Source organism: Rhea americana, unplaced genomic scaffold (assembly GCF_003343005.1).
Source record: "Rhea americana isolate MKP2758 unplaced genomic scaffold, rheAme1 scaffold_57, whole genome shotgun sequence".
Classification (NCBI taxonomy): domain Eukaryota; kingdom Metazoa; phylum Chordata; class Aves; order Rheiformes; family Rheidae; genus Rhea; species Rhea americana.
In genome coordinates this window covers 1,311,605-1,325,848 of record NW_028186723.1, presented here as the reverse complement: position 1 = coordinate 1,325,848, position 14,244 = coordinate 1,311,605, and the positions used below count along the sequence as shown (strand labels likewise).

Sequence of the window (14,244 nt, the reverse complement as noted above, 5' to 3'; positions counted from 1 at the left end):
AAAAAAAAAATCTCTCTCCCCAACATTCAAAGCTAAAGTAATTATTTTTCCAGAAGAATATATGCAAGCTATAAAATGACATAACATACATGATTGCACATTGGTTTTTGTGATATATATAGTTAAATGTACATTCTGCACAACATAAAGAAAACAAAAATGTGTTAAGTCTGCATTTTATTAAGTATCATAATCATTCAATGCCACTAAAATACATATCTTATATGGATGAAAGCTTCACTTTAATTAATGATTAATCCACAGCTTTTAGTTGTGATGAAGCTTGAGACTGGACATTACTTCACTTATATTATTTTCTCCTTATCACACTATATTTGACTGGGCGTCTTTTTGTATGGTAAGTTTGCTACAATTGTCTTAACAATGTTGACCTCTTTTGTAAAAAACCTGAAGGCATCTGCAGCAATTGTTCCTGAAGATGTGCTATCCAAAATGTTACCATTTCATGGCACTTCTTGAATGATAGATTTTTTTTGGTATATATTCATTTTTTTTCAAATGGTATAAAAGAAAGGAAAACAATCATGGCTAAGGCCATTTGTGAGACGGCATTAAAAGAGCCTACTCTGAGACAGATAAAAATAATGAGAATCTTTCTGTCAAGAAGGATTTAGAAAATATCACTAGCATTATTAAAATTTAATTTTTTACTGTGCTTTTTGGTTCCCCCTTTTCCAGTGATAATGAGCAGGACTGCACACCTCCACATTGCTAGCACTTGTTTTGAGCAATAAATTCAGCCTTCCAGTCTGAAGACGTTTCAGACAACAATTTTGACTGCTATAGGCTTATTTTTCAACCTGTTCTGTGCTTTGCGTCTTCCTATAAAAACCAGTTCATAAGCTAATTTTCCACAAGGCCAGTGGAACAAATAAAAATCAATTTTTGCCCAACTGGTTCAGAGAAAACCTGGGAATAGTGAAGTCAGAACAGTGAAAAATAAAAAGAATCGATGTATTCACAAATGGTTTACCTGATAGAGAACTATCAAATTAGTTGACAGGAGATACTTGCCACTATTAGAGTATTTTTTTTCAGCATGTTACAGTATTTCTATTAGGGGAGCAGAAATGCCTCTACTTTGTTACGGCCTCAGACACCTTGGTTTAATAACCACACGGAGCCTCCATGCGCTGCATAGAACTACAGGGTACAAAGTCAAAGTGCAAGAGCACTTGCAGACCCTGCAACCAGAGGGACCTGCAAGCAGAAGCTCGGCTTAGAGTGGGTGTAAGTTTTCGTGATCTCATGGAAGAAGTGAAGATTCCTGTTTCAGTGAACATAGGGAGACATTTATGACCTCAGCCAACTCTGTCAAGAGGAATTTGGTCCATCAATAAAGGAAAAAAATGTAAAACACAAAACACTCTCCAGACTTCCCTCTCCGGTTAAAAGGAAAAAAAAAAATCAGGTGTACACATTAGTTTAATATCTCTTGGAAAGGAGCATTCACATTTCTCCAAAGAATCCTGTTCTTACATTCGAACACTTTCAGTACAACGCAAAACACAGAGTTTAAGATACGTGGTCCCATCTGTTTTATAATCTTCTCTACAAGTTAGGCAAGTGTTTTTGAAACTGGGATACTAGTTTCAAAACTGATTCTGGGATGGGATTGTGGCTTATGCCTATCTGCAGTCAGAAAAATACATACGAAAACCTGACTGAAGGACAGAATCTACTTATTAATACAAATTAACCATCGCTCCCATGGAAATAAAACAAATTTGTAATTTACAGGCTTAAATACTAAGGAAGCTATTTTTAAGTAGCTGTAATCTTTACCCTAATACCTGGGTTTTTATACACTCCTTCATTTTATGAGTTGGTATTAAAATGTGACTCATTTTAACAGAAGAGAAAAGAATAAAATGTGTCACTGTGAAGCTGCATATTATCTACTTAAAATATTATAACACACCACGGAAACATCATTTCTATGGCCAAACAAAACATTACTCAATGAAGAAATGGCATGAAATATATAATATTCAGCAGATGATGGAGAAGTGGAGTTAAACAGTTTCACTGCCAATAAACAGCATCATACTAAAGAATGTGCATATAGAAATAAAGTATACCTGTTCTTCACTAACTGCGATGCAATGCTTCTCGTACTTGAATCTAATACTTCTAGTCTACTAAGTATATAAGGAGAAGTTAAAAACACCACACATCCTGATTCTGAATCTCTTATAACTGATGCTAATTTGCTTATGATATCTGCCTGATTTGGAGCTAATCTTCTGTAAATTAACTCCTAATGCTGTCTGAAATAATCCTCTTAATGCTGGTCTGTCTGGAGTACTTTATATCAAATACCATGAAAAATGTAAGCATATATACGGCGCATAGTGTTTGCAGACTGCTCTCGAATATTCGCTGTGGGCTCGGGGGTGCCCCGGGGACCCAGGGCCGGCGGGGCACCCTGGGGAGCACGGGGAGGTGCGGGCTCCGCGGCCCTTCGCGGGGGCAGCCCGTGGGGACGGCGTGCCCCGCTCGCGGCCACCGCGGAGAGGAGCAGAGCAGGATGTCTGCCTCCCAGCAGCCTGGTGCGGAAAGGTGCCACGCCACCCTCCAGGCCTCCCGTCTCCAGCAGCACACGATAACGAATACAAGTAAACACGGGGGCTTGGAGCCTTCAGAATGACAAGATGTGTGTTAAACAGCACTAATTATCAGCTGGAAGCCTAATCTGATAACCGGTTTGAAAAGACAGAAACAGACAATTTYGCTTCTTCAGACAGGCAAAGTATTTTTAAGGATGTTGCTTCAACGTCGGCCAACTTAATTATTATTGTCAGTGTGCTAACTCTGTACTCAGAAATATGTTTTTTCCACTAAATCCACCRGAACAATTTTCTCCCCCAACATCAATTTAATGATACAGCCAAAAACCTAATTGATATTGGTGAGCAATGCAATTCCAACGTATTATTTTCTCATTTTTTGAAACATAAATGGCAGGCACAACTTTGACTGAATGGACCTCTTTATGTTTTCACAGGCAGTTTATTGGCCCAGACTCCAACATATAACAAGCACAACTGCAAAAGCAATACATTTTTAATTGAAAAAATCATGTATTTTTACTATGAAAGTAACTCAAATAACAAGTAACTCTGTCAGGTAAAGGGCTTTTTAAAATTTTTTTGTATGTGGAATGTTGTTTAGAAATTATATTCTCAACACAGCAAACACTTATAGGAGGCTATTAAAATAAAAAATATACTGTTAAAATCATACTTTATTGGAGCTTGCTTTTTTATATATATATACTAAAGAACAGATAAAGCTCAGTGATCAGTGAGCCGTATGTGTCCAACAGCCCTTCAAGAGCCTTGTGGAAATGTATAAAACAAGCAGTGATACAATCCTTTGCCAAACACTGTCATAAATTTTTTATTTGGCAGCTAACATTCTCACTAGTTTTCTTGGCAGCAATTGGGACCTTTAGCAAGAAAGGTGCAGGAGAAAAATACCTTGTTTAGAGATGTTTTCAACACTTTCTGGGATTTTTCAGAACTTCTGCCTGCAGCACATTTTACAACCACAGTCTCCAATCACCTGATGAGTAGGTGGTGGTTTTAAACTTTTTTTTCTTTTTCTTTCTTTTTCTTTTTTGCTTTTTTTAATATAGACAGCCTACTACCCCCCTCTGGCCTTCAGCCTGCAAAGTGTGTGCGGAGGCGGCGGTGCATGTGCTCCACCGAGATACAAGTGGTTGCTCCTCTCTGTCTAGACAAAAACCTGAAAATAATATCAGAATGTACCTTTTATTGCTCCTGATACTATCTGTATCTTATTCCCAGATGACAGAGATAAATGAAAGGCAAACATGTGCTGATTACTTTTGCATTTTTCTTTGGTGATCTCTACAGAAAAGCTGGTCACAGGTGCAGCTACCTTGGTCAGCCGGTGGACTGGTGGATAAACAGAATTGTGAAATAACTTTCTATACCTAAATCTACTCTTTAAGATTCATAAAAAAAAAAAAAAAAAAAAAGATATACTGAACTTCACAGGTGAAGCACAGCCCTCCCCAGTATTGCTCGACATGCTGGTGCACTGCACAAGGGAGATCACGGCTGCTGGCTGTCGGGGATCGGCGGTCCCACGGTTTGGCGGTTTGGGCTGCCCCAGGCACAATTTGGCAGCGGGCTCTTACCCGCTCGCTTACAGACCAGGTATTTCATTTTTTGGCATTTAACCGCTTCAGAATCGATGTAAGATAAAGCTACTTGATCCAAAAGTTTCACGGCACCGAGAGGTACGTTTCAACCTTTCACATGCCCAGAAAGAACGACAGCCTGCCTGTCCGTCCGTCCGTCCGAGCAGAGCCAGCTCCGAGAAGGGCCGCGCTCCTCCCCCGCCTCAGAGCGGCGGCCGGCGCGCAGCGCCTCTGCCCGCCCTCGGCGCGCCCGCCCGCCGGGACGCGGGCTCGCAGGCCCCTCGCGGCCGCCGGGGCGGCTGCGGGCGAGCGCGGCCCCGCCGCGCCCCCGCGGCTCCCCAGGCTGCCGCCCAGCTCAGCCTCGGCTGCTCTTGCCCGTCTCCCGCGTCCCCCCGCATGTCTCTCGCCTTGCTACTGCGTTATTTCACCTCGCCCCCCCAGCGCTCCGCCAGCGCTGTCGCTGGAAGGCGGCTCCTCTGAGGGCGGCTACGCGCAGCAGACGCCTACCGGGAAGTGACAGAGCGGGGCGACTTCACCGAGAACAAACACAAGATGAAAAAATACACGGTCATTAACAACAAACTCTAATTCACTCGTGGAGGAACACGCCTCTATCTACAGTCCTCATCAGTCAACGGGAAGATGCCCGTAACTTCGGTGGGGTTGGAGCCCCAGTTCCGGGAAGAAGGCAGCGCCCCRCGTCTGCCCCCCACACGGCTGCGCACCAAGCGGTTCTGAGGGGTGTCGTGGCCCTGCACGCCTGTGTCAGAGCTTGTGTTGCAAGGGCAGAGTTTATGCCAAGAATGCAAAACAGATGTTGCTTTCCTAATGTTTGCTTGTCATTTAAGCTGTTTTTTTGGGGGGTTCTGTTTTGATTTTGGTAAGTAAAGCAAATCACCAGAACTTTCCAGAAGGCCAACTAGAGTAACATTTCTGCCTTTTCCTTTTTATTCTGTGTGCATGTGTGAATATGCATAGAGTCTAGAGTCCGAGCTACAACCAGGAAAATTTTTTTTTTTTTTTTTGGTAAGCTTCATTTGAGCTATGCTCTGTTCCCTTGGGGCAAAGTGAAAGGTAGCTATTTGCGGATGGGAAAAAGGGCTTTTGTGAACAGCAAAACTGCATCACCGAACAGTTTAAGAAAAAGATTTTTTGAAGTTATTTTTTACTACTATTTTAAGAGGARAGAGGGATAAATATATCTTTTTTGCATGTTGACTCATTAACAATTTTAGTAATAAACACTTTATAATTAAGTCTGCTAGTTTATTGCTATCCAGAAGTTTCTCAATACTCTTTCCACAGAAGGTTTTGGGAAAAGTAAAACTAAGAAATGTTGAAGGCAATTCCCAACAGCTTGCTCAAGCAAAGCTACGAGAGGCTTAAACTCACTTCTGAACACTGAAATTCGAGATGCCGTATCAAATAAGCAGCTCTTTTTCCCCCAAAGAGAAGAAACTGGGTGTAGCTAACCTAGTGCATAATAGGTTTATTCTCATTTACAAAACAGGAATTACTTTATGGCCCCAAAGTAAAACTAGCATAGAAATATACTGGCAGATTTGCTGCAGATGTGTGTTGTGACACGTATGCAGGGAATCTGCTATTAATCACATACTAAGATTTTAATATTATGTAGGGTAATGCAGGCAACCATTATGGTGAAGATTCTGGATTCATAAAAGCCTAATGCACAAACGGGTCTCTTAAATTTAATACATTTGAGCTTACCCTCAAACTGTACCAGTTGAATTCCTTGATGCACAAACACCTCCGCCCCCCACGACTCCCATTTATTTCAATATCTATTGTGCATTTCTTTCTGCGTTTGTGCTCGGCTTCTTTTATTGTGACACATGACAGTTGCTACTAAAAGTGCAGCTTTTCAATTCCCCCGATTATCGGACTATGACAGGAATGTTCTTGTTAGAGGGGTTGTTTGTGAGACCTCTGGATATGTATCTAGCACAGGAAATGGTCTGGCTCAAACGCTGCAAAAGCCATCTTTCACCTGAACCCTTCAGAATTTGTGTCTGAACATAACTAGAACCTATGTATCTGTACCCGGGCTAAGATTACTACGGACAATTATACCATGGAAATGCATTATTCTGACAAAGCAATCAATCACGTTATTTCTCACAATTTCAGTTCACCCCTAAAATTTTCCTTACCTCCAAAGCCAGCTGGATATTATATTACCAAAGCTGTTGAAAGGGTGTAACACTAACCATGAAGCCAAAGGCCACTAAAACTATGCAATGCATAAATTTTTATTGTTTGCTCAGCATTGAAATCTCATTAGGGCTCATAACTCATCGGCACACTGCAAACATTTGCATCTGCTGATCATGAGAACTTAGATGGAATGTACACCTCTGGCTAATTTACTTGTTATGTTTTCAGATGAGACTCTGTGTTGCTTTATATTTTCTTTTAAAAAAAGCCCTTACGTAGTTGTGATTTCCATTTTAAACTAAATACATTAAAACTTTCATTTACAGTTTCTCAAGGTTGTTCTGTTGCTGGCAGTGTTCACGACCATCATTTACAAAAGTTTCATTTGACTTAGTATTCAGGATTATCATAGTTTGAAAACTGTGCCCCATAGAGCATTCCGCTTCATTCATCCTTGCTGCTTTATGCATTCACATTTTAATTAGATTAAAATTTGTCCTCCAATTAGCTTTCATTAAAGTTTACAGATTACAGAAAAAAATCTCCATTGAGGTGTGCTTCAAAACTGTGCCTAAAGTTTAAAATAAAATAACTGTGCAAATGAAGCGTTTATGAAGATTATTACTATGCAAAAAACATCAGCCACTTCTTGGTTTACTTATACATTTAACTCCATAATTTATTTTGCCGACTTCAATACCTCTGTGTTCTCCAGAGTAGTAATCATAATAATACCTTACAGTTCAGGATACCTTTCATTCCTAAGGATCCTCAGGGGCCTGATTCTGCAATCCTTACTCTCATCAGCAGTCCTATTGACGTCCCTGAAACTATACGAACAAGTGCTGCTCAGTACACGTGTGTTCAAGCTCAACTGCAGGTCAGGGTCTCCTCTCAGCTACCCACGCACAAGTGCTGCTGATGTGCGCGGCCCAGAGTGTCAGCTAGACACAACCGTATGTACCAAGCCCTTTCACGTGCTTCTGGGCGAGATATAGCAGCTGTTTAATGGTGCATGGTTACAAGGCTCACCTCTTTAAGTGACAGTGTGAGGACAGTTCCTGCCCCCAGTTAAAACTGCAGCGAAAACTGAGAATGTAATTATCCAAACCGGAAATGGCTCAGGAGGACACAGGGGCTAGTGCTGCATCTCCAGTGTCATTTATATCTTCGGATGCCACATGGCCAAGTATTGAATGCCCAGTCACTAATACCTATTGCGCGTGCAAATTTACTACGTGCTGAAGGCAGTATAAAGTTTACAGTTCACAGGGCTGATCCTACAGCCGGAGCAGACATTTATTCTGGAGCAGTCTCTCGGTGGAACACATAGGGCTCCGTGTCGGAGCAGAGCTCCACCGAAATGGATCTGTTTGCAGGAAATTCTCTTCCAATAGCAAGAGCTATAAATATACACTCATATTAAAAAAGCGAGAGATGCAGCCAACTTCTTAAAACTAAAAATAGAGACACTTGGGTTACAAAAACAGGGACCTGTCTTTGCAGTAACAACATATTTCTGAGAGGAGGAACACAGCTGAAAACAAATATTTTACTACAAATGGCATGTAGTTTATAAGCATGAGAGAGTAATTTCAGCAAAATGCAGGAGTGTAAAAAGCAGAATTGTCTACTTTTCATTCTCAGAGTGAACACGCAGTAACTGGTTGAACAATCATTAATCTTCACATCACTGAGGTAACTAGCGTTACCCCCATTTTACAGACGGCAAAAGTAATGTTTAAGGGGTACAAGCCTAGAGGGGAGTTTATACTTTAGATGTTCTCACTCTATGCCCTGTACTCAGTCCAAGACCATGTTTCCAAGATGTGAAGCATCCAGCAGCAGTACTAATTTTAGGAGTCATGCTCAGGTCTGACCCTTCCTCCACTGCTCCCACCTCCTCTTGGTTTTCATTTCTGCCATCACGTTGCAGCATGCCAGCCTCAGCTGTGCTGATTCAACTGCTCATGGGTCCATGTGATGAATCAGATCAAGGAATCAATCCAGGATAAAAAAAGAAAAAGAAAAAAGAAGTGAGTGGGAGAGGAGAGCTATTTTGCACCTGATCAATTCCATTTCAAGGCACTGACTTCCAAACAGAAGTGTCGGTGAAAACGAGAGAGCAGCTGGGTGCAGGATGGAGGCAGCCGGGAGCAGTTTAGGGGGCAGGAGGAGACTCCATGTTGACACTGAGGGTTTTATATTGCAGAATTGAGGTCCAGTCCACTCTGAAATCTTTCCATGTTCATGTTTTAACTCTTTAAGAATCTCTCCTTTTATCTTCCTCTGCCCACTTAATTCTGAGAAAGAGTGTAGCTAATTCAGACCACCTTTGCACAACAAATTTGCACAAGGCAATTTAGAAACTGTAAGTATTTCACTTTCCTCAGTTAAAATCTGGACCACCAAATTCAYCTTCTAAGTCTCATTGACCATATTGCAGAAATATTGCTCCATTTCCTCAGTTGAGCTGTCATGTTTCGTAATACACAGAGAGACTAGTCATGCTTTATGTYGAGGGGGCATTTATAAATTATTTATAAAAGATTTAGATGATTAACCATATATTAAGAGACATTCAATCAGTTTAAGAGGCTATTTCAGAATTTTACAGATCAAGCAGTTATTTATAATCCTGGTTATTGTTTTCTACTTTATATCTACCCCTCTCTGCACTATTATAATATTCTGTTAAGTCTTTATAAATGACTTGTGTTAGTAAAATCAAAAAAGAGCTCAAATTCTGTCTTATGGAGTGGGTCAGATAATTTGAACTCTGAGTCTCCTGGACTAAGTGCTTAAGGACCAGATCTTTGGAGGTAGCTAGAGTCCTCATGCCATGACTTAGACACCTCAGGGCCCTTATCTAGGCCGTCATCGCTCTGTAAATGGAACTTAAGCAGTTTTAAAAAGTTGGCCAGGTGTCATCTGAAAAGGCACAAATGCTGAAGTAAGTGCAACAGCTAAGGAACACATTTTTTTCTGCAACGAAACATCAGCATCATGACAGKATGGCTTAAAGCTTCAGCACTTCAAGCTGGTTGTAGAAAAAAAGCTCAACAATGGAAGCCGTGAGGAATGCTAAATATAACTGGTATCCTTACACAATACAGTGTGCTCAGTTAGAAAAGAATTATTTCTTGTGATTTCATTCAGTCACTTTAAGCAGTGACTTCTCCTTCCTTTCTAGTATTTTTAACTTAGTAGCAAGGATATAGAACATTTTAATAAAGAAATAACCTCAGATTACTTTTTAATGCTGTGTGATTTATGAAGTTAAAAAAAAAAATGATACCTATTCTGGAAGTATAGTGTATTTGGTGCTATTTTTGCACTAGGAATGGAAACTCGAACTGGAAATAGAGTCATTCATTCACACTTACAGGATGACATCCCGTTGACAGGCATGCAAACTTGGAAAGGTGCTACACAGTCTCTCTTAAAATACTACACTATATTTTTTCCTTCTAAGCTCCAATTAAGTAAATGTTAAAGAGGGATCAGTACTTCATTAAGGCTAAAGGTTCATCGTTTGCAAGAGATCGTCTTTCAGAAGTACAAAGGCAGAAAAGTCAAGGCACTAGCTACTAAATAAATTGTTTGCACAACAGAAGTGGCACCTTCAAGCCCCTCTGCAGCGAGGTGCTGTGCTGCTGCAGCTCTGCCCATTCARATTAGGATTTTAAAGGGCATTCCCCACAATTATCTGAAGGGTCATCAATCCTTTGTGCCAGGCAGTTGTTTTATTTTGTTTTTCATTCAAGAAGAATGAAAATCATAAAAGGTGTGAAAATACAGTTGAGGTAGATGTATTCACAGACTTGAATATTGCTGGAACACTCCCAGTGCTCATGAGTGCTGAGTAGATGCTCCCAGGCTGGATGGCTCTATGAAACAAACTACCTTTACAGAAGAACCAAAAATAAAACAAGCAGCTTTAACCCTCTTGAAGTTGTGGGCTTGGGCCTAATAATTATATCTTCATTTGCTCCCACAGGCTTGCTTCCAAAAGGTGTCAAAATTGCAAGGACCTTTTTTTACAGTGGGGAAGGAAGGAAGGAAAGTTCCCATTTAAGATCTGGCATTTTAAAATGGCAGAAAAACAGAGTAACTGACCTTAAGAGAGTCTTGCACCTCTGTGTCAAATTCCTACAAGGACAGCTCGTAAGACTTCAGCTCTATCGTATCTAAATCAAAATGTCAGGACTCAAAATCCGAACCATAAACCATGCCCTCTGAAACCTAGGTACAAGTGTAATCTTCTTGGCTTTGCTTTCCATGTGGCTTCTCCAGTCTCATGAAGTGCCAAAGGACACATGCTTTTCTCTTTTTCTTACTGAGAAAACCTCAGCTGGTCCCCAGATTTTAAATGATGCACTCTGTAACTCCTTTTGCACCAACTTCCTTGTTTTCTTGCTGGTTCTAAAAAACCCTTTTGACCTGCTCACAAGAATGCCATTTCTATTTCTGTCATCCCAAATTAACAAATGAATAAGGAAAGGGAAAACTTACACTGCCTCCCCTTCTCCTCTGTCACTTCAACCCTTCACCCTCCCAATTGCCCTGCTTCATCACAGCCCTTGTGCTCTAAAATAAAGAGTTGAAGCCCRGCTGGCTGCAATGAGAGAGACATCAGCACTTGCTTAAATGATATTCTGAATCATGGGCCAAATGGCAGTGGTGGCTTGTGAGAGCAGGTATTTTCTTCATGCAGTCTTGTAGGACACAATGAATTTAAGACCGTCAGCTCTAAACAACACTGCTATTGTCTCTTCACATTTCATCTCCCTCCATTATTCATTTATGTTGATTTTGATTGATGAAGATACTTTAAAAAAGGAGGGTAGAAGGGAGGAGGGGGAGAGGAATACTTCAACTGTTTGGTCTCTAACTCCTGTAAATCTACCGTTCCTACTGCAAGAATATTACTCAAAAGAAATGCCAACTTGCACATTTTGTGAAGGATTTTTCCTTTTACCTTTCTCTCCTCTGACTGAAATACAGGAACTGGGACATAAGCAGTGCTTCTGGTACATGCTGCATATCACACTGCAATCAGCCAGGAAAATCAACGTCTTTTTAATGAAAAAGCGTTAAGACTTCCGCAAAGCCTCTCTTACATATTTACTTCCTATGCAAAAGCTAATTAAGTTTTCGGCTGGTTTGATATGTCAAAAATTGCTCGGATCACAGAACTGAGCCTAAGCAGAGTAGATACAATTTCTTCATTCAAAGTGAAAGCATCTGACAGAAAGCTAGTCTTATGTCTGTGTGGAAGTCATAAAGAAAAGGCCCAGCTTGTGCTTRCTTGTTTCCAAATATATGGTATTTACTAACCTCTCATTAAAATTATCYTGACAGAATACAGATTACGAGCGATCAGATACTTTTCTTTCCATGGGAGGCCACTTCTGAGGCCTAGGGGAAAACAGGTTCCTGGGAGTTGTTTAAATTCAGTTCACTGTTCTCCAAGTTTTAAATGAGCTTCTGAGCAAGCACTACTTCTGACCAAGGGAAGCTCAGTACCCCACCGTGCATTTGGTAGCAGGATTTCCTATTCAGTTCCACCCCTTCTTATGCTTTAAATAAAATGAAGGAACTTTAATACTGTAAGACAAGCAGCGAAAAAAACGGACAGATAAATTGTTAATAAACTGTCATTAGATGTCAGAGTCACCAAATCATTAAAATATCTCCCTCTCCCCCCAAATTTTTGTRTCTGAAATATCATTGTTTTAAAATGACTGCAGACTCTGGAAGAGAGTTCTGCTCTTTCCTATTATTTTTGAAAGTGTGTGGTTAGAAGCAGTATYGGTAAAAAGGAAAACTTAAATTCTGAAAACAAATAGGTGAAGGGAGGTGGATTCAGTGGAACTGCTGAATATATAAAAGCCTGTTGTTTGACCTCCAAGTTCGTTCCACAAAGCATAATTWCATGCACTTTTAAAAAAATATTATRTGGTCCTCATTATTGCTTTCTGTACTATCTTTCATGTTTCAAGGGAGTAAGCTACTACTAACCGGTGTTACAAAGAAACTTTCTAAATATTCAGTATTTCTGCAGAAGCTGTAATGACAACTCTTTGGAGATGGATACAAGAACATGTGCAAAATCTACCAGATCTGGTTCTGAAATTCCCATCTTTGCAATTTTGACTTTTCAAAATGATCTGCTCTTTAATTCAATGGTAGTTGTCAAAGACTGTCAAATAAACGATAAAACTCTCAGGAAATAAACATCTTTCCTCTAGTAGGTTTGTATATAATTCCACAAAAGAAAAGAATTCTAAAAGTAAATAAACATATGGGAGGATTAGAGGAGCAATAAACAAAAGCATTTCCTCATTTTGAATTTAAAAAAATAGGAGCCCTCTTTCCAGGCATCGCCAGGAAATATTACTGCACAGAGGTGAAGCTTGTGCTATTGAGAATCATACTTAATGCTAATACACATGTGCCTGCATTGCTTCATGTGCACACACATGCACACACACACACACACACACACACACACACCGTACATGTATATATCCCTGTCCACAATTTAAATCAAAGTCTATCATGCCTTTATGGATCGACAGGCGGAGAGTTTTAATGCCAGATTAGAACAATACAGGCATGAGACTCTTTTTTTTTTTTTCCCTGCAAGATGATAAAAACTAATGCTGAAACCTTTTAGTCATAATGAAGGAGTTTACAGGGTTCTTAATCCCTGCACCCCACCTCGATTCTCTAGTGATCCTGCTGAAAGCTTTAAAACAGTCCCCAGCACTAACATGGTACAGAGCCTGTTGAACATGCTGATCTGCTCATGATTACTCTTTGCCACTGTAAAACAATCTAACTCCTCAAGTGAATGGAGTCTGTAGCAACAATGGTGTTATTGACTTGTTGCTCCAGCTCTATTTAGTTATTACCCTCGAGGCCACAATCAATAGACTTTGCACCAAGTCAGCCTAATAAATCCCAGGCTTTCACTGGAGCTTTGCCAGGAACGGCAAGAAAATCTATGGCAGTCAAACACTTAGAGTATGAATAACACAGAAAGCTGTACTGACAGCTGTATAAATTAATTAACAAGGAATGTTCCTATTCTTTTAAGAAGATCATAATGCACGTTTACCATGATTTAAGGAGTCACAGGTAGAGCAACAAAAAAATATCTTTGTGCTATCATTTTAGGTAAAAATCAAATATTATTAAGAAAGAAAAAGCTATAGACTAGGGCTTTTTTGTCCCTTTGATTATTAAATGTGTAAAAATGTGCATTCATATTATTGGCGTGGCCATAGAATTGTTCCAGTTCTGATTTAAAACGAAACCGAGCCCTGCAAACACTGAACGCTTAGTGCAAACCGTGCAAGCATTTTAACTTGATAAATTTTGATTGTTACGTGTTTGCGTTACCTTATCCTCCATCTGCAGTGGGGATTCAAATTGTGTTTGTAACACAGTGATTGAAACAGAAACAAAAGGAAAGCAGGAGGGGGGAAACGGGACAGTTCAAGAAGCAGGAGGCCGCTCACTAGTGAATTCCAGGTTCTTTCAGTTCCTCTTGCAATAAGCAAACATTGTGCGGACTCGGCTCCGAGGCGCCCGACCACCCTGTCCAGAGACACGCTGAACCTACTGCAGCAGGAGCTTGGTGCCAGCCCCGGAACAAAAGGATCTGCTTTTTGCACGCCGAAAACAAATGTACCAGATCAACAGGCTCTTAGAACATATTTGCTGCCCCAGTGGTACTTTCCAGAAGCATTCAGCTTTCCTAATGAGGGTCGCAGCTTTTACGGGAAGCAACAAGCCAAGGTCAGCCCGGCAGCTGCTCCGGCACTTGACGCTTCGGCGCAGTGAAGGTGCGCGAGMGTGCGTGC

At 40.6% G+C, this 14,244-nt stretch overlaps 1 protein-coding gene across 6 annotated transcripts in view; it reads right to left on the bottom strand.

Annotated features, from left to right (window-relative positions):
• Positions 1 to 14,244, bottom strand: part of VTI1A (vesicle transport through interaction with t-SNAREs 1A) — a 275,374-nt gene that overhangs the window by 11,495 nt on the left and 249,635 nt on the right. For 3 of the 6 annotated variants that reach the window (XM_085319143.1, XM_085319141.1, XM_085319144.1), the window contains one exon: positions 6,453 to 8,334. The exons of the other annotated variants lie outside the window; for them this stretch is intronic. Coding sequence is in view for 1 of the 3 variants with exons in the window: in XM_085319144.1 (XP_085175270.1) it covers positions 8,331 to 8,334 (4 nt within the window). In the remaining 2 variants the exon portion in view is untranslated. Of the gene's footprint in view, positions 1 to 6,452; positions 8,335 to 14,244 lie in introns of those variants that run through there. 6 annotated transcript variants of the gene reach the window in all.